At 46.9% G+C, this 24201-nt stretch overlaps 1 protein-coding gene across 5 annotated transcripts in view; it reads right to left on the bottom strand.

The window, feature by feature from the left end:
• Nucleotides 1–23188, bottom strand: part of ercc2 (excision repair cross-complementation group 2) — a 51117-nt gene extending 27929 nt beyond the window's left edge. The window contains exons 1-16 of one of the 5 annotated variants that reach the window (XM_069913176.1): nucleotides 23086–23188; nucleotides 22330–22516; nucleotides 21282–21381; nucleotides 18450–18527; nucleotides 14760–14822; nucleotides 12115–12228; nucleotides 10589–10705; nucleotides 9102–9218; nucleotides 8492–8615; nucleotides 7061–7157; nucleotides 5609–5742; nucleotides 5130–5298; nucleotides 3580–3698; nucleotides 1908–1977; nucleotides 929–998; nucleotides 613–714 (exon numbers count right to left, since the gene is read on the bottom strand). In XM_069913176.1, coding sequence (XP_069769277.1) covers nucleotides 613–714; nucleotides 929–998; nucleotides 1908–1977; nucleotides 3580–3698; nucleotides 5130–5298; nucleotides 5609–5742; nucleotides 7061–7157; nucleotides 8492–8615; nucleotides 9102–9218; nucleotides 10589–10705; nucleotides 12115–12228; nucleotides 14760–14822; nucleotides 18450–18527; nucleotides 21282–21381; nucleotides 22330–22334 — 1479 coding nt within the window. In that variant the 5' untranslated portion in view covers nucleotides 22335–22516; nucleotides 23086–23188. Of the gene's footprint in view, nucleotides 1–612; nucleotides 715–928; nucleotides 999–1907; nucleotides 1978–3579; nucleotides 3699–5129; nucleotides 5299–5608; nucleotides 5743–7060; nucleotides 7158–8491; nucleotides 8616–9101; nucleotides 9219–10588; nucleotides 10706–12114; nucleotides 12229–14759; nucleotides 14823–18449; nucleotides 18528–21281; nucleotides 21382–21484; nucleotides 21806–22329; nucleotides 22517–23085 lie in introns of those variants that run through there. The other 4 variants (XM_069913175.1, XM_069913172.1, XM_069913174.1 and 1 more) reach the window with 4 other exon arrangements.
• Nucleotides 23189–24201: the final 1013 nt, after the last annotated feature.

The raw sequence follows: 24201 nt of genomic DNA, 5'->3' as shown, positions 1-24201 counted from the left end.
AATTATAAGACAAAACGACTAGATTCAGTGTGTAATAAATAGATGACGCATTTTTCTTGTTTATTTTCCTTTGTGTGAAAATATTGTTTTATGGTTTTATTGTATTGTATATGTTGAATATTTATGGGTTTTGGGTAGAGGGCAGGGAGGGAAAGGGGAGAAAAGACCATTGTGTAAATTTAATGAGATACATTTGTATCTCATTGATATGGTTCAGTATGAAAAATAAAAAAATATAAAAAAAACCTTCTACGTTCAAAAGAATAAAGACCTAACATTTAACCTTTCCCTATAACTTAGACCCTGTAACCCCAGCAACATTCTAGTAAATTTTCTCTGCACTCTCTCCAATTTGTTGATATCTTTCCGATAGTCTTATCTTTAATTCTGACAAAAGTCACAAACTCTGTTCTCTCAAAATATCACATTTGAAAGCCTCCCACTAACCAACCACATCTTTGCCAGAAAACAACCTGTCTCAACACCGAGATCCCACAGAGCAACGTCAAAGTGATCTGTTTCAGAAATGTTGGTTCAGTGTATCCAGCGCTTGCAATTATTGCAACCAGATGAACAAGGTGCTTCACAATAGTCCACATTAGCCACTCTTACCATGGGGCAGAGGCAAATTCTCGCCAATGTCATTGTAAAGGTCGCCATAATAACGGGCCGGAAATCGAGGATTTTTGGATACATATCCAATGGGGATAATGTCTGACAAAAACAAAGCACAAAAACGAACAACATTACTTTAAGAGGAAGGTCTCAAGGAGGTTGGATATTTGTCATTTGATAGAAGGGAGTGAGGCAGGAGATGAAGTGATTCTAAGAAAGCGAGAAGATTGCTTCTCGAATGACAGATGAAATAATCCAGAGTAGAAGGAAGGGATGTGTCGGGAAATTCAGCTAAATAAATCATGTAACTCACCCCTGAGGTGATGATCACTGATTGAAATCGTTCAAAGACTGGTTTAATGGCAATGGATGGGTCCATGCAGCTGAAAAAGATTAGAAAAGTAGAAGATCTTAAGGAGGTCAGCATACAGGAGGGAGATTGAAAACTTGGCTGAATGGTGCACTAACAATAACCAAATGTCACCAAAATCAAGGAGCTAATTCTTGACTTCAAGATGGGAAAACCAGAAGTGTATGATCCAGAGATCATTGGGGGATCAGAGGTGGTGAGGGTGAGAAAATTTAAGTTCTTGTGAGTCACAAATTTGGAGGATCTTTCCCGGACCCAACACACAAATGACATCGTGAAGAAAGCACGTCAGCACCTCTACTTCCTCAGGAAGTGGAGGTTTGGGCAAATTTCTTTAGATGTGAGGTGGAAAGTGTGCTGACCGGCTGCATCAGTCAGGGTTTTTGGGGAGACCAATAACTGAGTGGAAAGCCCTGCAAAAGGAGGTGGACATTGCCCAGGGCACGACAGGCAAAACCCTTCCCACCATCGAGGTCATCTACAGGGAAAGATGCTGAGGGAGAACAGCAGCAATCATCAAGGATCCACACCACCCAGCACATGTTCTGTTCTCGCTGCTGCCAGCGAGAAAGAGGTATAGATGCCACAGGACTCACCCCACCAGGTTCAGGAACAGCTGACAGCATTGATCGTCATTTACCCACCTACTGCATTATTTTAATATGGCCCTATAATGGAAATGTCTGGCACAAGAGGACAAAAGCTAACAGTGATTGGCACAAGGAAAATCTTCTACTCAGCAAGTAATTAGTGTGGCACAGTGGCCTGGTGACTAAGATGGGAAATGATTTCCTGTCAGTGACATTCACATTTGTAAATAAGTAAATGGTGCATGCAATCAAATTAACACAACGTAATCACCAAATAACATCAGGAAAATCTCCACAAATAGTTAGTGGGATGCTGTCAGACTCACGTTTACCTGAAATGAAGGACTGGATTAACTATAGTTGGAGTTCTGTCGTCAAAAGGCTCCATGATGATGGTAAAACCTAGGGAAAGGGACAGGAAGATTGGGAAATCAGCATGATTTTCTGGTTGGCAGACTGAACTGAAGGGGCTGCCCCATCCAATTTTGTTTCAGGTTTACTGACACTCCGCAAATTAGGAACTGACCCAATTATTCTTTTCTTGCCCTATTGGAATAAATAAGGCAGCTGATTAAAATGCGCCTGGGCTGCAATCTCATGGAGTTGCTTTTATTTTTCTCATTGCCAGCTATACTCTTGAGATGGAAGGGTGCTGTCCCTCCAACACAGACTCGACGGTTATTTGACGTGATGGCATGCTTGACTCTGGGGGAAAAAATTCGATGCTCTACGAATGAAATGCGATTTATTTTTTAAAAAAAATTATGAGGAACTTTCCTTGATTATTTCGGAATTTAAATTATTGGATCCCATTTTATAATTTGCTTGTCCTTTCATGCGTTAATGGAACTTAATCATAATTTCACAAGGGAAGGGTTAGTTTATTAGAATAGTTTTTATTTTATATACATTTTGTTTTTTTAAATTCCTCTTTCATGAGTTGTTTAGAGCATTGGTTAATATACAAACTCAATAAAAATATTGGAAAGAGGAACTGTCCCAATTTTATTCCACGATTCTTGTTTGGAGAGTTGAAGAATGGAATTACTGACATCTCTGTAATTTTAGAAGTCGTTTCTCTCCGCCTGACATTTGACAGGATTTAAATATCAAAACAGAAACTCTTTTTAGCAGCAGGTTAATCTTGATCTGATCACCAGAAATCATGGGCCACCAATTCCAATCAACTGGCTTTAATGTCACCTGAAGGGCAGCATGGTTAGTGTAGCGGTTAGCGCGATGCTATTACAGCACCAACAGTTGTGCTGTGCTGGCTTTAATGAGTTTGGATGTTTTCCCCATGTCCATGTGGGTTTCCTCCCACCCTTCAAAACCTACGGTGGGGCGGGGTGATAGGCTAATTGGGTGACACGGGCTAAATGGGCCTGTTACCAAGCATCTCTAAATTTAATTTTAAAATTCAATTTAAATTTATGAACCGTGCATGCAAACACACACTTTCCCCAGAGACAGCCTTTCTAGAGCAACGAATCCTCAAACGATTTTTGGCTCTGGCCCCACTTAAACCCTGCTCGATATTTCTCAGCCCCCTTCCCTGTGAAGCAGTCGGGTTTTGGTGTCTTCCAATATTTCTCTCCTACCCACTACATCGGAAACATAAAAAAACCTTAAGACTATATGGAGGTGAAAAGAAAACGAGGCTACAGGTAGAACCCAACTTATAATGGGGTTCGGTTCCAGGTCAAGATTATCGTAAATTGAAATCGGTCGATAAAATGAGATTTGCTGAAAAAAACGTGAGATTTCACAAAAACCCATGAGATTTCACAGAAAAAAATTCAAGAACAGAACCATTGCAACTTTTAAATAACACGTCGGGACATTTTAAGTCGGGGTCAGTCTATATTACTTAAATGTGCTGTGGCCTCTGTTGAGAATGGCTGCTCTGGAGGGAATCCCACCATCCATTTGCTGTTGAGATGGAGGCAGTTCTTAAGATTCATAGGGAGCCACCAGGACTCCATACAAAGAGGCACTCATTACCTTTCGTGTAGGTGCTGACCAACGTGGCAAAGTTGGATACGAGCGTGATGGGTGAAAAGTCGGTGAGATCGGCAATTTCCAGTGTTCGTAGCAATGATCGTAGCCTCTCTGCACAGAACCTGAAAGCAAAAGAAAGGATGGAACTTTAAAGACAACAGAGCACAAATAGAGGTGGAAAGAATTTGAGGGGGAGGGGAGAAACCATCATTTCAGGAGTGGGCTCGAGTAATGGGTAAAGTAGCAGCAGTTGAACGCATGTCTTACAGATTGATAAATTGGATATCTGTACACAAAAATGGCACCAATATATAGATTTGCTGGGGTGGGGGGGGGGGGTGAATAATGGTGGATGTTGTAGTGAAGCACATTAATGAACGGCAGTTTTTTTCTGTTATGAAAGGTCTAAATAGACACATAAATCATTATATTGATTTTTTTGCTGCTATGTTTGTTTCTATTTTATGGATGTTTATGTTTTGAAACACTGACTCAAGAGTTTGGAGAAACTTTAAAAAAAAACGCAATAAAATTTAAACATTAAATCACAATAAACCGATGAGGCTGAACCGAGGTTCATGAGGCAGATTCCCAAACTTCTAGAAGGGACTGTAGCCCGTCAGGAGAAAGATGATAATTCTCCCCCGTGGAGCGAATATTTTTAGAATTCTCAACTATCAAGGCTATGAGAGTAAAGTCTCTAAATACAATTTTTAAAAAAAATTGATAATTTTTGAACATTAAAGACTATCAAGGGATATGGAACTAGTGAAAGTGTAAAGATAAAAGCTCAGTGTTATGGAACAGTGAAGAGGCCCAGGAAACAAATGACCTACTCCTGCTCTGATGTTCACCAGGCAGTGAATCTCAGCATCAATAATATCATCAGTTCACTCGACAAAGATCAGGATGTTGGCTGATTTTTCCCTTCCAAAACAGCCTAGCTTCAACTGTTGATTCCTGAAGTTAAGCTAACCCCAAGGAGATGGAAGGGGATCAAGTCTGATCTCTAACTGTGGTACTGTTTGATGAGCTCCAATAACTATAAACACTAAATTGAAATAAAAGTCCAAAAGTGACGTGAAAGGTAAAAATCCAACTGGTTTAACCTAGACCATGAGGGAAGGAGATTTCCCATCCTGAGAGCAATTTGATTGACTCAATGCAGTTGGCGTAGCGATTAGCGCAACACTGTTACAGCACCAGTGATTTGGACTGGGTTCGAATGCCACGCTGTCTGGAAGGAGTTTGTATGTTCTGCCTGTGTCTGCGTGGGTTTTCCCCAGGGGCTCCAGTTTCCTCTCTCCTTTCAAAATGTACCAGGGTTGCAGATTAATTGGGCGGCAATGGGCTGTTACCGCGCTACATGTCTAAATTTAAGAAAAAAAAATTAAGAAATTTAAATTTAAGAAAAGCCCAACTTGTTGAAGTGCAATGGACAACAGGCCTCAGCTGAAGAACTGGGTCTCTGCTGCACCCGATAACAGCCAGTTGAGGACCAGACCTGGGGAGGAGGGAAGCATGCAGTCTAATTGATCCCGCGTTTCCCGTACCTGAGGGGTTTCCGCTCAATGCAGACTTTGTCAAACACATCCTTCAAGAATGAGGGAGGATTCTCAGCCACCACATGTTGCACCCGCAAGCGGGACTTTAAATACTCCAAAAATCGTTTCATAAACCCAACAAAATGCTCAGCAGTACGGATACTACCCGGAATAGACTCTGGAACGAAAGGAATGGAAACACTTGATCAGCCAACCACATCAGATTTCTGATTGGACAGTGAACTACCTTTTAAAATTTAGACATTCAACATGCTAACAGACCCTTTTGGCCCACGAGCCCGTGCCACCCAATTAACCGACAATTCCCGGTCCATTTTTAAAGGATGGGAGGAAATCCACGCAGACACGGAGAGAACGTGCAAGCTCCTCACAGACAGGGCTGGATTCGAACCTGTGATGCTGGCGCTGTAACATCGTTGCGCTAACCTTGCCACCCATGTTCTAAGCTCCATTAGCTCCCGCTGTACCTTGTAGGATTTCATCTGGTAAAACTGGATTGGCTAAATAGACATCTGTTTCCCTGGCAACATGAGCTTCCTTCAGTCCCTCCACCAATTGCCGGTATTCTTCCTTCAGCTTGGCAGCATCGGTTTCCTTCAAACTGAACAGAAATAAACACACAGTTGTTTACGGTGAGCGCTAAAATGCAGCATTACAGGGTTGTCAAATGCATGTGGAAAATCTAGCTCCTTATTTTTAATGATCTCTGGATCGTTTCACTTTGGAGCATAGAAGGATGAGAGGAGACTTGATAGAGGTCTACAAGATTATGAGAGGCATGGCCAGCACCTGTTTCCTAGGGCAAAATCAGCAAACATCCAAGGAAATATGTACAAAGTGAAGGGAGGGAAGTTTAGAGGAGGACATCAGGGGTACATTTAAATTTTTTTTAATATAAAAACAGAGTTATGGGCCCCTGAAATGCAGTGTCAGAGATGGTGGTGGAGACTGAAACACTGGAGGGCGTTTAAGAGAGAGACAAATGGATGAAAAAAAGGGTTATGGGGTAGGGAGGGTTTAGTACATTTTTTTTTAGGAAGGGATGTATGGGTCAGCACGACACTGAGGGCTGAAGGGCCTGTACTGTATTGTTCTATTCTGTGACTCTTTGTCTGCCTTATGGGAAACAAAGATTAAAGTAGGTCACATTTATGATGTATTATTACATGATAATAAAAGGAAACTAGAACATTACAGCACTGTACAGCCCACAACGTTGTGCCAACCCATACATACCTAACCCCCAAAAAAAACTATACCCTCCCTATCTCATCACCCGCTATTTTTCTTTCATCCATCTGCCTTTCTAAGAGTTTCTTGGGGTGGCGTGGTCAGCAAAGCGGCTTCCGCAACAATGTTACAGTGCCAGCAATTGGGACCCGGTTTCAAATCCCACTCCGTCCACAAGCAGTTGGTACGTTCTCTCCGTGTCTGTGGGTTTTCCCTGGGGGATCAGGTTTTAATTCACCTTTCACAATGTACGGGGGTTTTGGGTCTAAATAAAAATTTAAATGCCCCTAATAGTTCAGCCTTCACTGCCACCCGTGGGAATGCATTCCAGGCACCCACAACTCCGTGTAAAAAAAGAAAGCTTACCCCTGATGAATCGCTTGAACTTTCCTCCCTTAACTGTGGATCTTTTGACATGACAAACTGTTTGAACTTTACCTGAGCTCCTCTGCCAGTTTGCCCTTATGAATGTATCAGTGCTGCTCAGCGACTCTCCCTGGTTATATAGTGTTCCCCATCTGTTTAAATACCAGGTCCAGCCTGATGCTGGTCTCCACCGGTGCAAAGGGAACAGCTTTACCCCATCCAAATCTGCAGTCGGCCTGTTGTTTGGTCCCCACGTCGCCGGTCACTTGGGCAGGATTAAAATGAAGAAGGAAGTTGTTTTAAACATGGGAATAGTGACTCACTGTTGGATAGTCTTTTGGAGCATTTCAATGTTGTTCTGACATTGATCCAATGTGCGGCGGGAAATATTCACACTCATTGAGTCGATGCACACATTGTCTGTTAAGGAAATTAAGAAAGAATGTGTTAAACAACACTGCAGTTTTCTTTTTTTCCACATTCACAAGAGAATCATACACTAAAGCAGTGGTTTTCAAACTTTTTCTTTCCACTCACAGACCACCTCAAGTATTGCTTCGGCCAATCGGTGCCCGCCCTGTGATTAGTAAGGGATGGCTTAAGGTGGGATGTGAGTGTGGATGGAAGGTTGAGGATCACTGCTCCGGACCCATTTGTTACTGAAATATTTTGCTTGAGAAAAATAGTAATTGGGCCACTTCCTTTGGAGTTCTGAAACCCTGCACATAACGAGTCCATTAAACCAGTGGCTTTCAAACTTTTTCTTCCCACCCACTTAATCCCTTACTAATCACAGAGCACCTGTGACATAGGGATTACAAGGCGGTGTGTTAGTGGAAAGAAAAATGTTTGAAAACCACTGATCTAAAGGATAGGTACTCCTCTGCAAGGGCTGAAATTTCATTCAGTCCATGGGTTGAAACCCTACTATGGTTATTGGCAGTGAGGGGCTATTTCTAAAATAAATGCAGGCGCAGTCCAACTAACAAGCAGAAAGGTACCTCATCTTACAGAGGTAAAGTGAATAAAGCTCAAGGGCCCTCCATGTCTGAGGTTCAGGCGCAGGGCACTAGAAACAGGGAAAACACCCCCCTGTTGCGAAGGCAAAGCATAGGAGATGACCCTGCAGGGAGGGTGACCACGGCAGCAGACCAGTGACGGCCTCAGCAGCCGAAGCACCCGCAACAGGTTGCGGGATGCTGGTAATTTGTTGTCGAAGGGCTCACACAGGTGGCGGGTTGTTGGCAACGTGCAGCCGGCGGGCTGCGGCGAGGCGGACGAAAGACCACCCAGGCTGTGGGCAGCTGGAGATTGGCAGGACAGGATGCCGAGGGGAAGAAGGGTCTCGGGCGCTGAAGGCTTCCTAATCATACCGGAGGCTTGGACCAGACCTTAGGCTCCCCCAATGGTTTGAGCCTGTGTGGCTGCAAAAGCTCTGTAGGTGCTCTGAGAGGATTTTTTTTTTTGCGCTTCTCTTTCTCATATTGTTAGGGGTGCTAGGGAATCCTCGTGGTCTTCTGTTTTCCTTACAGCAGACAAAAGTTGAAGTGTATCATGCATATTACATTTTTATGTATTATTACGTGAATAAAGGAACCTTGATTTACAGCATCTGCAGCTTTATTCATGCCACAGATGCTAAAACGGAGTTCAATTTGGAAAAGGCACCATTCAGAAATATACAAAATACCCTGCCAGCCAGCCATTTGCACATGGAATTGTATCTGGGAGATGATCCTAGAACTTCCACATACCAATGTTGTGGGCTTCATCGAATACCACCACCGATCTCCGAGACAGCTCCTTGGACACCATGTCTGCGATCTTGGGATCCAACAGGTAGTGGTAGCTGTAGACGATTATATTTGCATGCAGAATCTGCCGCGAGGATCACAGAGCAGATGCATCAGTGACGTTGTTGAAAGAAGCCGACAGGGGTGACAGAAAGATGAATGAACAGTTAGCATCGTGGTTAGTGCAAAGGTGTTACAGCGCCAGGGTTGGAATATGGCGGGGGCTTGTGGGTTAATTGGGTGACACGGGCTCATGGGCTGGTTACCGTGCTTTATGCCTATGTAAAACTAAAACCAATTCAATTATTTCCAACCAGTGCTTGGGCTGAAATGACCACTCTTTGGAGTGAAGACTCTTGTGGAGCATCCAGGTTATAAAATGGGGGAAATAAACTGAGCTCAACAGTGTGAAGATATGAACCAGAGGGAGAATGGATTCCCGTTTACTGGCAGTGCTCCTTGCATTGGTACGCTTAAGATTTTTAAACATGAATGCTTAGCTAGCACATAGAATAATTCCCTTCAGCCCAATCAGGCACAGAAGAGCCAAGGGAAACATTAATTTACTTACAGAATATCGAGCCAAGAAATATGGGCACCAGCTCTTCTGTCTCCCGTAAATCTTCAGGTCATCTAGATTGTAAACACCATTGGAGAGAGGTTCTTGTTTTCCGTGCACATCAAACTCCTGTCAGAAAGCAACCAAATTCCCATGATACAACTTCCGCCACAAGAGGCCATCTGTCCCATTGATCTCATGCCAGCCTCTGGTGGAGGAATTTATTCAGTTTTAGAAGCAGGAACAGGGTCGTTGCCCACCTAGGGGATATTTCTAAGGAGAGCGTGCAAACTCCACACAGATAGTCACGATTGAACCTTGGCATCTGGTGCAGCAAAGTAGCAGGATGAGCTACCCTGAATCAGATCTCATCTATTAACCAGAGCCCTGCAAATGCAAATCTCAAGTGCCATGTCAACCTCCTACAGGAGCTCTATCAAGAGCATCCTGGCCGGCTGCTTCACAGTAGGGTACGGTTGCTATAGAGAAATAGATCGGAAGTCAATCCACAGGACTATATAAGCGGCAAAGAGGATCACTGGGGTTTCTCTACCCCCCCCCCCTCCGGCCCCCCTCAATCGACATGATGTACCAGTATCGTTGCCTGAAGAGGAAATGCAAAATTAATGAGGATCCCTTCCACCCCCATACCCAGCATCTTTCAGCTGCTTGAGGAGAGACTAAATCGCCTGGGATTATACTCACTCAAATTCAGAAGAACGAGAGGAGATCTTATAGAAACAAACAAAATTATGTAAGGGTTAGATAGGATAGAGGCAGGTGGGTGAGACCAGAACTAGGTGACCCAGCCTCAAGATTCAGGGCAGTAGAATTAAGACGGAGATGAGGAAAAACTGTTTTTCCCCCAGAGAGTAGTAAATCTCTGCCCAGGGAAGCGGTCAAGGCTACTTCATTAAACATATTTAAGGGTCAGTTAGATAGATTTTTATATAAAAAGGAATTAAGGGATATGGGGTAAAGGCAGGTCAGTGGAGTTAAGTCAATGATCGGATCAGCCATGGCAGAGCAGGCTCGACGGGCCTACTTCTTATGTTCCCATCGGGAAAGAGAAAGGAGTATTAGAATCCGCGCCACCAGGCTGAGGAGCAGCTTCTTCCCAGGGTCAGCGAGAACGCTGAACCACCAAAGGAACCGCTCACACTGACCCTCCAAGACTCTCATATTCACGAAACAATATTTATTGTATGTGTGAATACTTGTCCTGCATATTGCTTCTCTGTACGTGAGCTATGTCTGGTTGTGTGTCTACCTGTTTTGCACCGAGATCGGAGAATGCAGTTTCATCGGGTTGTATTTGTGCAATCAGATGACAATAAATTTGACTTGATTGGAGAAAATGTAGATTGGGGTTCACCTCACTCTTTTGGAGCCGAGGTTATATCCTGAGAAGAGGCGGTCTGCCCTCAACAGATGTCCCTCTGAAATGACCAACTAGGCAGAAATTTCCACACAGTTTGTCAGCGAGTTGGCAACCATACCTCGTAGAAGCGGCAGGTGGGAACAGTGGGATTGCTGGAGTGTTGCATCCTGACGTGCGACGCAGTCAGACTGTGACACTTGCCGTCAACTTCCTTCCCGAACCGCTGAGTGCTAACCTGCGCACAGTCAAAGAAAAAAACGGCTAAAGTTACTGGATGTTGCCAGCCCAGAGAGAAAACTAGAATTTCTCCATTCCAATCAGGTACTTCTGAGAATGCGAGTTTTAAAATGTTGGCTGAGAGCGAGAGAGATTGACCGCATTCCATTCGCGTTATACTTCAGAAAGACTAGGGCTGATTATGAACTTTGGCAAAAGCAGTAAAGGACTATTATCGTATAACAATCGATCCCATGGAAAAATGGATCCCCCCTATATTTGGCCTTGGCCGCCTGCCCACTGGAGCTCTCCATGCCCTGACTGCCGACTCTCACCTAGATCCTGACCGCCTACCCATCCCGAGATCCTGATGCCTGATTGAGGTCTTACCACCCGGTCCTGGCTCCTGATCCCCTGAACATGGACTTATCACCCAGTCCCAGCTGCCTGCCTGACCATTGGAACTCCTGATGGCCTATACGATGCAGGGATGTGCGATGGTTGAAAGTAGCATCCATGTAATAGTCGACCCCCTATATTTTTTACTCTAAAAATTGGTCCACAAAACTTGGCTATTACACACAGATATACGGTAACCATCGGGTTAGGGATAGGACCCTGGTTAACAAATCCCAAGAGAATCCTAAGAAACATGTACTTATATGGTGAATGTTTGCATGCAAGTTCTGAAAAACTGGAAGTTTGTCTGTTTAAATATGTGACTTGCAAGCCACGAGGCAGACTCTCGTGGTGAGACTAATTGCTTTTGGCAGTGCCTCTTACTGTAACGGGGTTCTCACGCTTTGCAAAGTGAATTAAAATAGCATAGAGAAATTTTGCAGCTATATTTGTGTTTGTTTATCAATTAACCTCAGGTCCACTTTAATATCCCTACCACCTTGCCACTGACCAACCCACAGAACGCACCCCATCAGCCACTGACTGCCCACGTACAGCTCACCCTATCAACTGCTAACTGCCCCCTCCCCGCTAGCCACCCCACACTGCCCACTTACCAATGATCGCCCCACACTGTTTGCTTTGTCAGCAACTGACCACCCCACACTCCTCATCACTGACAACCTCTTCCTCACCGACCAGGCATCACTGGCCATCAAATCCCTGCTTGGCACTGACAACCTCAGCCCCATGTGAATCTGCAAAGAAGCCGAATCATCTTCATGCAGAACTCAGTGGGGTGGCACAGTTGGCATTACAGCGCCAGCGATCGGGGCCGAGGTTAGAATCCCACACTGTCTGTAAGGAGTTTATACATTCTCCCTATGTCTGCGTGCGCTTCCTCCAAGTGGTTTCCTCCCACTGTACAATATATATCAGGGTTGTAGGTCAATTGGGTGTAATTAGGCAGAACGGACTCGTGGGCCAAAAGGGCCTGTACATCTAAATTTAATGCTCAGGAAGACTTACCTCTGGATGGATGCAGAGATTCTTCCTGGAGCTGAGGGCCAATGCTAGAAATTGCTTCTTCTCTCCTGTCTGTTTCTCGTAATACTCCAGCAACTTGCGAAGTTCCTCAATGACCTTAGAGGAGTTGGGACGTAGGAAGAAGCAAGGTCGGGGGAAGGGACGATGAGGAAAAGAATGGTGAAAATAGAACTAGAGTTCATATGCTACCACAAACTCATATGTGTTCACAGATTTTAAAAAAAATGGAAATAAAAAGGCCCCTCGCAGGTTAGCAGCCTGAAGCTAGTGGGATTCCAAAACTCTGAGCTATATCAACAATTGTCGATGCTGCCTATAAATGTTCAGCAACAGGGGGTGTAAGGCGCTCCTTCTGCCTGATAGCCTACAGGTCACCCTTGGGCAAGGTGTAGTACCTGCTTAGCCTCCCAATCATGGTCACGTGAATCCATGGATTGCACAAGGTGGATGGTTTTTACAAGCCGATTCTACAAATTGTAAAACTAAAGACGTTGGGCAGAGGAACCTGCTGATCAATGGCAGGGTTATACTGCAAACGAAGAAGGCAACTGGAAACCACTTCAATATTTTCCCCTTGTATAATCATGAGCTCAACATCGACTGTAGTCTCAGCTCAAAGATGGCGCCTTCACCAAAGGAGAAGAGGCAACAATTGTAGTTCAGAGGGTCGGAGATTCTGATGGATGGAGAGACATGATCGCCCACGCTGAACCGCAAGGCCACAAGTCAGCAAGAGTAAGGAGCAGATATAGGCCATTCAGCCCATCAAGTCTGCCTCACCATTCAAATCACAGCTGATGTATTTTTCTTCTCAACCAAATTTTCTCTACAACCTTTGACACCATGACTAATCAAGAGCCAACCACCCTCAATACACCCAATGAAGGCCTCGCCCTCTTCTCCATCCAGGCCTCGCCCTCTTCTCCATCCAGGCCTCGCCCTCTTCTCCATCCAGGCCTCGCCCTCTTCTCCATCCAGGCCTCGCCCTCTTCTCCATCCAGGCCTCGCCCTCTTCTCCATCCAGGCCTCGCCCTCTTCTCCATCCAGGCCTCGCCCTCTTCTCCATCCAGGCCTCGCCCTCTTCTCCATCCAGGCCTCGCCCTCTTCTCCATCCAGGCCTCGCCCTCTTCTCCATCCAGGCCTCGCCCTCTTCTCCATCCAGGCCTCGCCCTCTTCTCCATCCAGGCCTCGCCCTCTTCTCCATCCAGGCCTCGCCCTCTTCTCCATCCAGGCCTCGCCCTCTTCTCCATCCAGGCCTCGCCCTCTTCTCCATCCAGGCCTCGCCCTCTTCTCCATCCAGGCCTCGCCCTCTTCTCCATCCAGGCCTCGCCCTCTTCTCCATCCAGGCCTCGCCCTCTTCTCCATCCAGGCCTCGCCCTCTTCTCCATCCAGGCCTCGCCCTCTTCTCCATCCAGGCCTCGCCCTCTTCTCCATCCAGGCCTCGCCCTCTTCTCCATCCAGGCCTCGCCCTCTTCTCCATCCAGGCCTCGCCCTCTTCTCCATCCAGGCCTCGCCCTCTTCTCCATCCAGGCCTCGCCCTCTTCTCCATCCAGGCCTCGCCCTCTTCTCCATCCAGGCCTCGCCCTCTTCTCCATCCAGGCCTCGCCCTCTTCTCCATCCAGGCCTCGCCCTCTTCTCCATCCAGGCCTCGCCCTCTTCTCCATCCAGGCCTCGCCCTCTTCTCCATCCAGGCCTCGCCCTCTTCTCCATCCAGGCCTCGCCCTCTTCTCCATCCAGGCCTCGCCCTCTTCTCCATCCAGGCCTCGCCCTCTTCTCCATCCAGGCCTCGCCCTCTTCTCCATCCAGGCCTCGCCCTCTTCTCCATCCAGGCCTCGCCCTCTTCTCCATCCAGGCCTCGCCCTCTTCTCCATCCAGGCCTCGCCCTCTTCTCCATCCAGGCCTCGCCCTCTTCTCCATCCAGGCCTCGCCCTCTTCTCCATCCAGGCCTCGCCCTCTTCTCCATCCAGGCCTCGCCCTCTTCTCCATCCAGGCCTCGCCCTCTTCTCCATCCAGGCCTCGCCCTCTTCTCACTGCTACTATCGGGCACGAGGACGGCTTCTTCCCCTCCGCCACGAGATTTCTGCATGGACAATGAACCACAAACACTACCTCTTGCTCTATTTTTTTCTGGAAATGTAATTTATAGCAATGTTTGCACTGTGACGATGCCGCAAAACAATGAATTTTGTGATACGTTTGTCACAATAAATTCTGATTCTGACTCTTGAGTGAAAAACATGAATCACATGATCTGTTCACTGAAACCAATGGTAACTCAATTCAATTCCAATCCTCAGTCATCAGGTGAAACGACTAAACTGAACAGCTGGAAGTCAGCAAGTTGCTGAGGACTTTAAAATGAACACAGTAAAAACTATACGATGCTAATTAAGGCTTATATTCCAATCACTAGGCATTTAATGAGCTGCATATGGAATCCAAATTAATAAATATAATTGAAACAATGATTTAATACATGTTCTATATTCTGCAATATTTGAAAGCCTGAACTGCCCCGAGAGACCTTGATGGTTCAGAGCTTGGAAGTTGGAAGGAGATGACCTTTCTCAAAAACTGTTACACAATGATGAATTCTTTAAAATCCAAGAATTTTACAATTCTCTTACTTTTTCTATCTCAGGAACTGTTCGCGAACAGTAGATCAGTTTGGTCACTTCTGCAGGGTATGTCTGACAAGACAAAAAGGCAGACGTTATACAGGTACTCCCTGACATACGTCCGTGTTCCGTTCTGGATGACCGGTTGTACTTCAGAATGGACACGTTGGAATTGCGTACTTACTTTGTTAGCCAGCGGTGTTCATAGACTGGGAGCAGCCTTCCTGGTTCCTGTGCGCATGAGCGAGTCTTCGGTAGGCGCACGCACGGTGGGTTCGCGTACTGGAGTTCGGTGGGCACATGTGCTGTGAGTGTATTGGAGTTCAGTGGGCGCATGCGCGAGAGTTAAGTGCCCTGACGACATTGAATTCGCGCCTTTAACTCTCATACATGCGCCCACCGAACTCCAGTACGCGAACTCACCGTGTATGCGCTGACTGAAGACTCGCACATGTGTGCAGGGATCAAGATGGCCATGTCCAGCCTATGGACCCTGGGACATTGACTAACAAAGTAAATAGGCCCATTTTGGCTCTTACATGCCCTGTATCCCTGTTATAGATTGTCAAATAAACCACGCAAATTTTATATTTTTTTCTTATATGTATTTTTTTTTACTAAAGATGGACGCAAGTCGGGGAGTACCCGCAGGGCGTGAGTAGGACCGAAAATACACTCATTTTGCAGGGGTGTGATGAGTCAAATATTATTAAATACATAAGCCAAAGGCAGTTGCGACAGTGCTAAGGCTACTGGGATATATGCATAATTCATGAAATACAATCAATATCGACTGGAAGTTTTAAAAAAATTGTGCTATATACATGTTCAACAAAGTCACAGCTTCTTACAAAAATGTTCTTCTTCAGCCTTCTGGTGCACGATCGAAGGCTCCTGTAACTTCTGCCTGAAGGGAAAAGCGTGATTCAAGTATGTTGCATCTTTGACCATGTTTCTCGCCCCGTCCAGACATTGTTCCCTGTAGATGTTTTCGATGGTAGGCAATTGGATTCAAATAATCCATGGAGTGCCCTTGAATCTCGTGCAATACAATTCCTTTATCCCACCAAAATACCAGATGTTAGCACGCTTCGATTGTGCAGCTATAGAAATCCAACAGGTGAGGTGGATCTTCCTAATCGGAATTGAAGAATTGCTAGGCATTCTTCAGAGTAACCAACAATTCATACAGATATGAATCTGCATTTAAATCTTCGTGTACAGGTAGTCCCCTACTTACACTTATGCGACTTACGACAATCCACACATACAATCGAAGAAAAAAAACTGTATAATTTTTTTTAAAACAAAGAAAAATTATATGCAAGTATAAATATTACGTGTCAGGACCCAGGGGCTGTTTATTTTGACAGACCAACATGGTGGTGGCCACGGGCCGGGAGGGCACCGACACTCCACTGCCACCGAATGTGTTCTACTTTCGGGACATGAAGGCGGTGGTGGACCTGGTGTTCGAGGTGGGGAAGGTGAAAGCAGGCCAGGTGCCGGTGATGGACAACGGGTCTTTCCAGTGCCGGACGGGCTGGTCCGTGGATGAAGCGCTACAGCTCCACTTTAAGTACACGTCGGCACAGAGTGGCATACGTCTGACTTGCGTCCATTTCAAGATCTGATCAGTCGGTCAGAATGGAACTCAGACGCATGTCGGGGACCATCTGTACTACACACATACACGTTCCACAAGGAGAGCAAGTGCAAATATTTTTGTATGTACACAAGAAAATATGAAACAGAAGCAGACATAGACTTTTCCATCAGGATGAGACCCTCATACAGGACTGACAGTGTAGATGGAAGGTAGCTCGTAGAAAGAGGGAGGGAGAGGGGTGAGAGAGGAGTCAGTTGGAGATGAATTGACTAAGATGGATAAGAGGCAGATGAAACTAGAGTGGGGAAGAATTGGGAGACAGAACAATGGGTGATGGGGAGGCAAAGAGAACAAAAAGACAAGTGCAGATGGAACCAGGGCTGTTTATGGTGGTGGGGGAAATGAAGGTTGACACAGTTGATGGAACATGATGAACAAGTTCAGAGGCTACCAACGTTGGAATCTAATCTGATAATGAGAATGGTGGGGAGAGGTAAAGGGCAAATAGAAACAGATGGGCGAGGGAATCTGCTGGGTGAAATGAGAGGGTGGTAGATGGATGGAACCCTGAGAGGAGGGCATGACAATGCATGAATTGGGGGGGGGGTTGGGGTGGAGGGGGAGATACGGAACAAGGGAATAAAATAGAAACATAAAACACTACAGCATAGAAACACGTCGTTTGGCCCATCTAGTTTGTGCCGAACAATTTACCCATCAACCTGCACCTGGACCATAGTCCTCACACCTATGCCATCTCTCATCTTGTATCAAACCCATACAACTTCTGCTGGCAGCTCATTTTACAGTCTCACCACCCTTTGAGTGAAGATGTTCCCCCCTAATGTTCCCTTAACCATTGTCCCTTTCGCCCCTTAACCCAAGAATCCTCATCATTTTGTGCACCTCTATCGAATCTCCCCTCATTCCCCAACAACCTAGGGGATAAAATCATAACCTGTTCAAATTTTCCCGATAACTCAGCTGTTCAAGTCCCATCTACGGCTTTGTAAATTTTCTCTAAGCTCTTTCAATCTTATTGACGTCTTTCTAGCAGGAAACCGCACACATCGCTCCAAACGTGGCTTCACCATTATCTTACACAGCTTCAGCATCTAAACTCCTGTACTCAATATTTTGACTGAAGATGGCCAGTGCCAAAAGGTCTCTTCACTACTGAACTACCACTTTCAAGGAATTATGTATCTGTACATAATCTGTACATGATCAGCCATGATTGCCATCGCAGGCACGATGGGCCTACTCCTGTTCCTATGTATTCCCCGAATTCTCCTGGTCACCAGAGTGTCCTACTATTTATCGTGCATGTTCGATCCTCGTTTGCCCTTCCAAAATGCAACATCTCACACTGGTCTGTATTAAATTCCACCTGTCATGCACACACTCTATCGCTGTTTGGGTACTACGAACAATTACGATTGTAGTTGGTGTTTTCACATACTCGTTTGGTGCAGCAAGCAAGAATTTCAATGCATATGTGCATTGTACTTGTGTATATGACAATAAACTCATGATCATACAAACCATCCATGGATTCCCTGTGTACACAGATATTTCCAACCACCCATTCTAAATTCTGCATCCACACCCAGTTCAACTGGCCTACACCCAGTTCAACAGTTGTTTACTGGGTGGAAACATTTATTTCCCAAAAGAGATTTTCTCTTATAATTATTATTAAAGGGCGGCACAGTTGGCACAAAGACAGTTGGTGTAGCAGTTGGTGCAATGCCTTTACAGCGCCAGCGACCGGGTCCGAACTGGGGTTCGAATCCCACGCCGTCTGTAAGGAGTTTTATGTTCTCCCCGTGTCTGCGTGGGTTTTTTCCGGGGGCTCCAGTTTCCTCCCAGCATTCGAAACTTACAGTAGGTGTAGGCTAATTTTGGGTAAATTGGGCGGCACGGACTCGTGGGTTGAAATGGCTTGTTACCCTGCTGTATGTCTAAATAATTTTTTTTTTAAAGTACTCAGAGCTGCTGTAGATTCAGACATTTTATAGATTTCTTTTGATATGTGCTGCCCACATAACCAATAATCTCTAGCCTCTGAAATAAAAACCATGACTCACCGTCTGATACGCCACGATCAGTGAAAGCAGTGAGATGGTCTTCCCTGTGCCTGAAGGCATTTCCAGAACCCCATGACCCTAAACACAGGAAAGAACAGCAAGCTTAAAGCATCAATGGATACTCAAAGTACCACAATAAACCCTACTTTGCAATGACCTGGCATTAAAATTCTTCTTTATGCTGCATTCATGCCAATGCTTTCCTGCCCAATCCCATCTCCATTCATCATTTTTATTTAAATTAAAAAAGTGTCTAAGGACCTATCAATGATTTGACTATATTTTATGATGTCAGGAACATTAACAGATATAATTAGAGGTACCAGCTTGAAACCCAGCTTAACGAGTTAAATTTAAATTTAGATATACAGCACGGTAATAGGCCCTTCCAATCTGCAGGCCCGTGTTGCCCATTGCACCCAAATGATCAACAACCCCGCTACATTTTGCACAGTGGGAGGAAACTGGAGCACCCGGAGGAAACCCACACAGACCATACAAACTCCTGACAGAGCCGGATTCAAACACGGGTCACTTGCTCTGTGACAACATTGTGCTAACCACTACGTTATCTGTGTCATCCCAGATCATGAGGACCCTTTGCTTATACTCTACGAGTTGGGAAGGTCGAGCGGATCGGAGGGATTAATGGCTGGTCAGAGGCACAGCTTGCTCTGGTTGGGAATCTGGGAAAAGATAGCACGATCATAAAAAAAATATCACAGGCACCTGAAAAGGGTCACTCGATCACAAAAAAAATGGAGAAATCTAGGCTTCTTTCCCAACTGTGGATGCCATAATTAAACCTTACAAGACAGAGGTTGGAAGGACTTTATTGGTAAGAAGGGGTGAATAAATGGATCAACTACAACGCTGCTCAGTAACAGTATGGTTCTGAGGGGCAGAATGGACTTCAGCTTCTGAGTAACAGGCTTGAGGAAGGAACTTCCTCCCCCTTTTCCTGTACAATGGCCTGCTCCATAGCTCAGGATGACATGGAAACAAGTGGGGCGAAACACGAAAGTCTGAAGACGCTGTGATGGTCTTGTATATGCTCTTCTGAGACCATTTTCTTGCATTGGATTTCATGAGTTATCATCTTGTTAAATGGAAATAACTCTGTGAAAGCTATTTAAGACTTCTGTACAAAAATAAGCATCAAGTTTGAAAAGTTCTTGCAGAGCCTATTTTAGGCTTATTGGGTTCTTGTTTTATTATCTTAGATTTGGACTATGATTTTTAAAAATCTCAGCTGGATATTCCAAATTGGCATCGTAAAACTATCATAAACAATAGTCAGTGTGGAAAGAAATGCCGTATATTGGGTGCAACATGTAGTTTTGTTAAGAAAATGGGTAAAGTCACAAATATTTCCTAAAATAAAAGGGGCTGCATGACTGGCGTAATGCCTTTACAGCGCCAGCAATTGAGACCGGGCCTTAGTTCGAATCCGCGCTCTCTGTTAGGAGTTTGTACGTTCTCCCCGTGTCCATGTGGGTTTTCTCTGGGGGCTCTGGTTTCCTCCCACCCTTCCAAAACTTACCAGGGTGTAGGGTAATGGGGTGTAAAATGGGCGGCATGGAACCGTTGGGCCAAATTGGCCTGTAACAGTGCTGTATATCTAATTTAAAATTTTAATAAAATTAAAAACACACAGAGATGCTGGAAGAACTCAGCCGGTCTTGTTGTGTCCACAGGAGGTAAAGATTATATTACTGACGTTTCAGGCCTGAGGCAGGCAGGCAGGTGCCTGAATTGAAAGGCAGCTACAAAGCAGCGTTTGATTAATATTGCATTGAACTCTACTGTTCTGTCACTAAATGTCTCATTCCATGGCCTTGCGCTCAATAAAACAGCTAATCACAAAACACAAAAGTCTGCAGACGCTGAGCTTGTAGTAGGAACACACAGAGATGGTGGAGGAACTCAGCCGGTCTCGCAGCGTCCAGAGGAGGTAAAGAGATACTACCGACGGAAATGAGTGTGACACTGACAGCCGCTCACCTGTTGATGAGACATCAAATAGAGGCATAGGTAGTAACGATCCCATGTAGCAGCCTTGTCAAAGTTGCTCCACAGGTCCCAGTGGCCACCCATTTCAATTGCCTGCCCCATTCCCTTGCTGGCATGCCCGTCCATGGTCTCATGCACTGCCAGATTGAGACCATCCGCAAATTGGAGGAACAACACCTCATCTTCCCTCTGGACGCCCTCCAACCAGATGGCATTAATATCGACTTCTCCGGGTTCTATTAAGAGGCCCCATCCTCCTCTTCTTCTCCATCCCCCCTTCCCTCTCGCTCCATCTCCCTTTTTCTTCCCTTTGTTTCCTTTCACAGAGCCCAAATCAATTCTCGCATTTCCTCGTCATATCGAATGAACACCTTTTGTCGGTCTGGAGTCCTCCCCCTGCCAGTCTTCATTCAGACACTTGCCTACTTTTTTGCTTACACCTTGCAGGATGGTTAGCATAATGCGGTAACAGCCCCAGCGACCGGGGTTCAAATCTGGAACTGTCTTTAAGGGGTTTTTACATTCTCCCCATGTCTGTGTGGGTTTCCTCCCACCCTTAAAAATGTACAGTGGTCATAGGTCAATTGGATGGCATGGACCTCTGAGCCTGAAGGGCCTATTACCTTGCTGTATGTTTAATAAATTAATAAATAGGTAAATGGGATTAAAAAGGGCTCTGGCTTGAAACGTCAGGGTAATATATCTTTACTTCCTATGGATTTTGCGAGACTGGCCAAGGTCCGGGTGTGTTTTTACTCCTCCTCAGCTCACCTTGCTTAATTTCCCCCATCACCCACCCTCAGCACACCATTCCCTTACCTTGGCATCAAGAATTCTCTTCAGCTCCAGCATGTAAGAGTACTGCTCGGGGTAGATGTAATCATAGGGGAAGTACACCAGCAATCCATCAATGTTCACCCTGAACAAATGGAACAGAACTATTGTCAGATAATTATTGAATGAAGCACGATGGGTTTTAAAACCTGTTCCACATTTTATTTCTCATTCAACAGCATCATCACCTCAAAACTGATCTGCAACCTCCAAGACCTGGGTCTTAACACCCCACTGTGTAACTGGATTCTGGATTTCCTCACTTTCAGACCACTATCAGTGAGGATTGAGCCCAGGACATCACAGGTAAAACCCTCCCCACCAGTGGGAACATCTAGAGGGACCTTTGCCGTCAGAGAGCAGCAGCGATCATCAAGGATCCACACCATCCAGCAGAGGATGGGGGTGGGGGCGAGGTGATGGGGAGTGGGGCAAGGGGCCGGGGCGAGAAGTATATTGGGGGAGGGCAATGGGTACATGGTGGGGGTGGGGGGGACAAGGGGTGCCTGGTGGAGGGGGGAGGAACACATGGTGAGGGTATGTGGAGAGGAGCAGGGGGTGAGGGGTGGCGGGGGCAGGGGGTGAAGGGTTAGAGAGTGATGGGGGTAGGGGTGGGTTAGAGGGTGATGGGGCAGGGGGTGGTGGGGGCAGGGGGTGGTGGGGGCAGGGGGTGGTGGGGGCAGGGGGTGGTGGGGGCAGGGGGTGGTGGGGGCAGGGGGTGGTGGGGGCAGGGGGTGGTGGGGGCAGGGGGTGGTGGGGGCAGGGGGTGGTGGGGGCAGGGGGTGGTGGGGGCAGGGGGTGGTGGGGGCAGGGGGTGGTGGGGGCAGGGGGTGGTGGGGGCAGGGGGTGGTGGGGGCAGGGGGTGAAGGGTTAGAGGGTGATGGGGCAGGGGTGAAGGGTTAGGGGGTAGGGGTGAAGGATGGACGGGTGGTGCGGGGGTACGTGGAGAGGATAGGGGGCAGGGGGCAGGGGGCGAGGGTCGGGGCGGGGGGGGGGCGAGGTGTCGGTGACAGCCCATCCCACTGCCACTCACCTCATCCTCGCCGCTCTGCGAATGCGCCCGCCTCTCCAGAGCACCTCAGCCAATCGCTATCCGATCCCCGCAGCGCCGCGGCTCACTATAGGCCGGCCCGCTGTCCATCTGCCACTGGCCCGCCTTCCTCCAGGCTGCTGCAATCGAGTGCAGAGCGCAGGGCGAGGCGCCGCAATCGATCACCGATCTGGAGGGATCAGAGCAGATGGATGGAGTGAGTGGGACGGGCAGTTCACCCAGCCTCTGTTGGAGGCTGGGTGCAGGGTCCTGGCCCTGCAGGTTGACTGACCACTTGACTCCATGGATGCTGCCTGATCCACTCCGTCCCTCGCCCCCCCAGTTCTTCATTGAACTGAGGTCACCCCCTCTTGAACCACCAGACACATCTTCCCATCTCCCCAGGGACCGCTCCCTCCATGACTCCCTCATCCACTCCTCCCTCCCCTTGGCACCCACTCCTGTGACCGCACTTGCGCCCACACCTCCTCCCTTGCCGCAGGGGCGTAGCCAGGTTCTAAAGTTAGGGGGATGAGGGATTGGCGATGGCACCGGACAGGATTGGGGTGGGGGTCTGGTGGTGTGGCATCAGACCTGGGGGTGGGGTGGGGAAAGACACCACTTCTGGAAAACGTGCTCAGGGGGAGCTAACACACCCCTCCACCCCCCACCCCAGCTACACCACTGCCTCTCCACCAGACAGTCCTTCCAGGTGGAGCGACACTTTTTATTTGGATACTTGCCGACATTTTTCCATACCTCGATGAAGGGCTCTAGCTCGAAATGTCCATTGCGATATCAAAGACACTGTTTGACTGAGTTTCTCCAACCTTGTGTCTTTTTCCACTGTATTCCGGTGCTCCGTTGTGGCCTTCTCTGCATTGGAGAGACCAGACACAGACTGTGAGATCTCTTTGCTGAGCTCTCCCCGTCAGTGACCGGGATCTCCCAGTGGCCAACCGCTTCAATTCTGTGCCCCACTCCCACACTTGGAGGCCTTGTCTACAGTCAAACTAAGGGTACCCGCAAATTGGAGGAGCAGCACCTAATATTCCGTCTGGGCACTCTCGAACTGGATGGCATTAACATCAACTTCTCCAGTTTCTGCTAGCCCACTCCCCGTACTCCCCCTTCCCCCATCTCCTTTCCTCTCCAGCTCTCCACTCCCTTCCCTCTCCATTCAGAGAGCATTCGCCCCTTCCATTTGCTGGTGTGCCCTCCACCTATTACCTCCTGCCAGTGCGGCTTTCTCTGGCCCTCCTTCCCACCATTCTGTTCGGGTGCCTGCCCACATTTTCTTTATACCTTGATGAAGGGCTCAAGCCCAAACTGTAGGTTATGTATTGTGGAGAATACGACCACCAGCCTACTGCAGGGACGATCTCTGTACCTGCAGGAAGACCACTTAAGGGGCTGACTCCACCTGGCCGGCTGTCAATCAGCCAAGCTGAAAAAAGACCTGAACTGGCCCCTCCTGAGCCAGTCACTTGGGGTCCCACCAAGGGTTGAACTGGTGTTCAGACTTTTACTGGAATAAAGCCTGTTGTACAGCCTTTTGAGTTTTTGCTTGCTACTGCTACCTCAGGGCATCTTGATGTTTGTGATATAAAGTACACTGTGTGACCTGCTGAGTGACTCCGGCATCGTTTTTAATTCAATCACGGTGTCTGCAGAAAGCAGCTCTATTGCACACTTTCCGTGACAAAGGAGTTTAAAAAAATTGATTAGTGAAGATTCTTAAAGTGTTCTACAGTATGGAAACAGGCAAGCCTGTTTGGAGGTTGGCTCCAAAATCCTGGGTGGGCCAAGGGTATACCCATGGTGGGGAACCAAGCTGGTCCCATAAACGAAAGATTCTTGCAAACTTCTACAAGT

The sequence above is a fragment of the Narcine bancroftii genome, unplaced genomic scaffold, assembly GCF_036971445.1.
Source record: "Narcine bancroftii isolate sNarBan1 unplaced genomic scaffold, sNarBan1.hap1 Scaffold_683, whole genome shotgun sequence".
Classification (NCBI taxonomy): domain Eukaryota; kingdom Metazoa; phylum Chordata; class Chondrichthyes; order Torpediniformes; family Narcinidae; genus Narcine; species Narcine bancroftii.
Note: the sequence above shows the minus strand (reverse complement) of the source record. Positions and strands in the feature narration are given on the sequence as shown.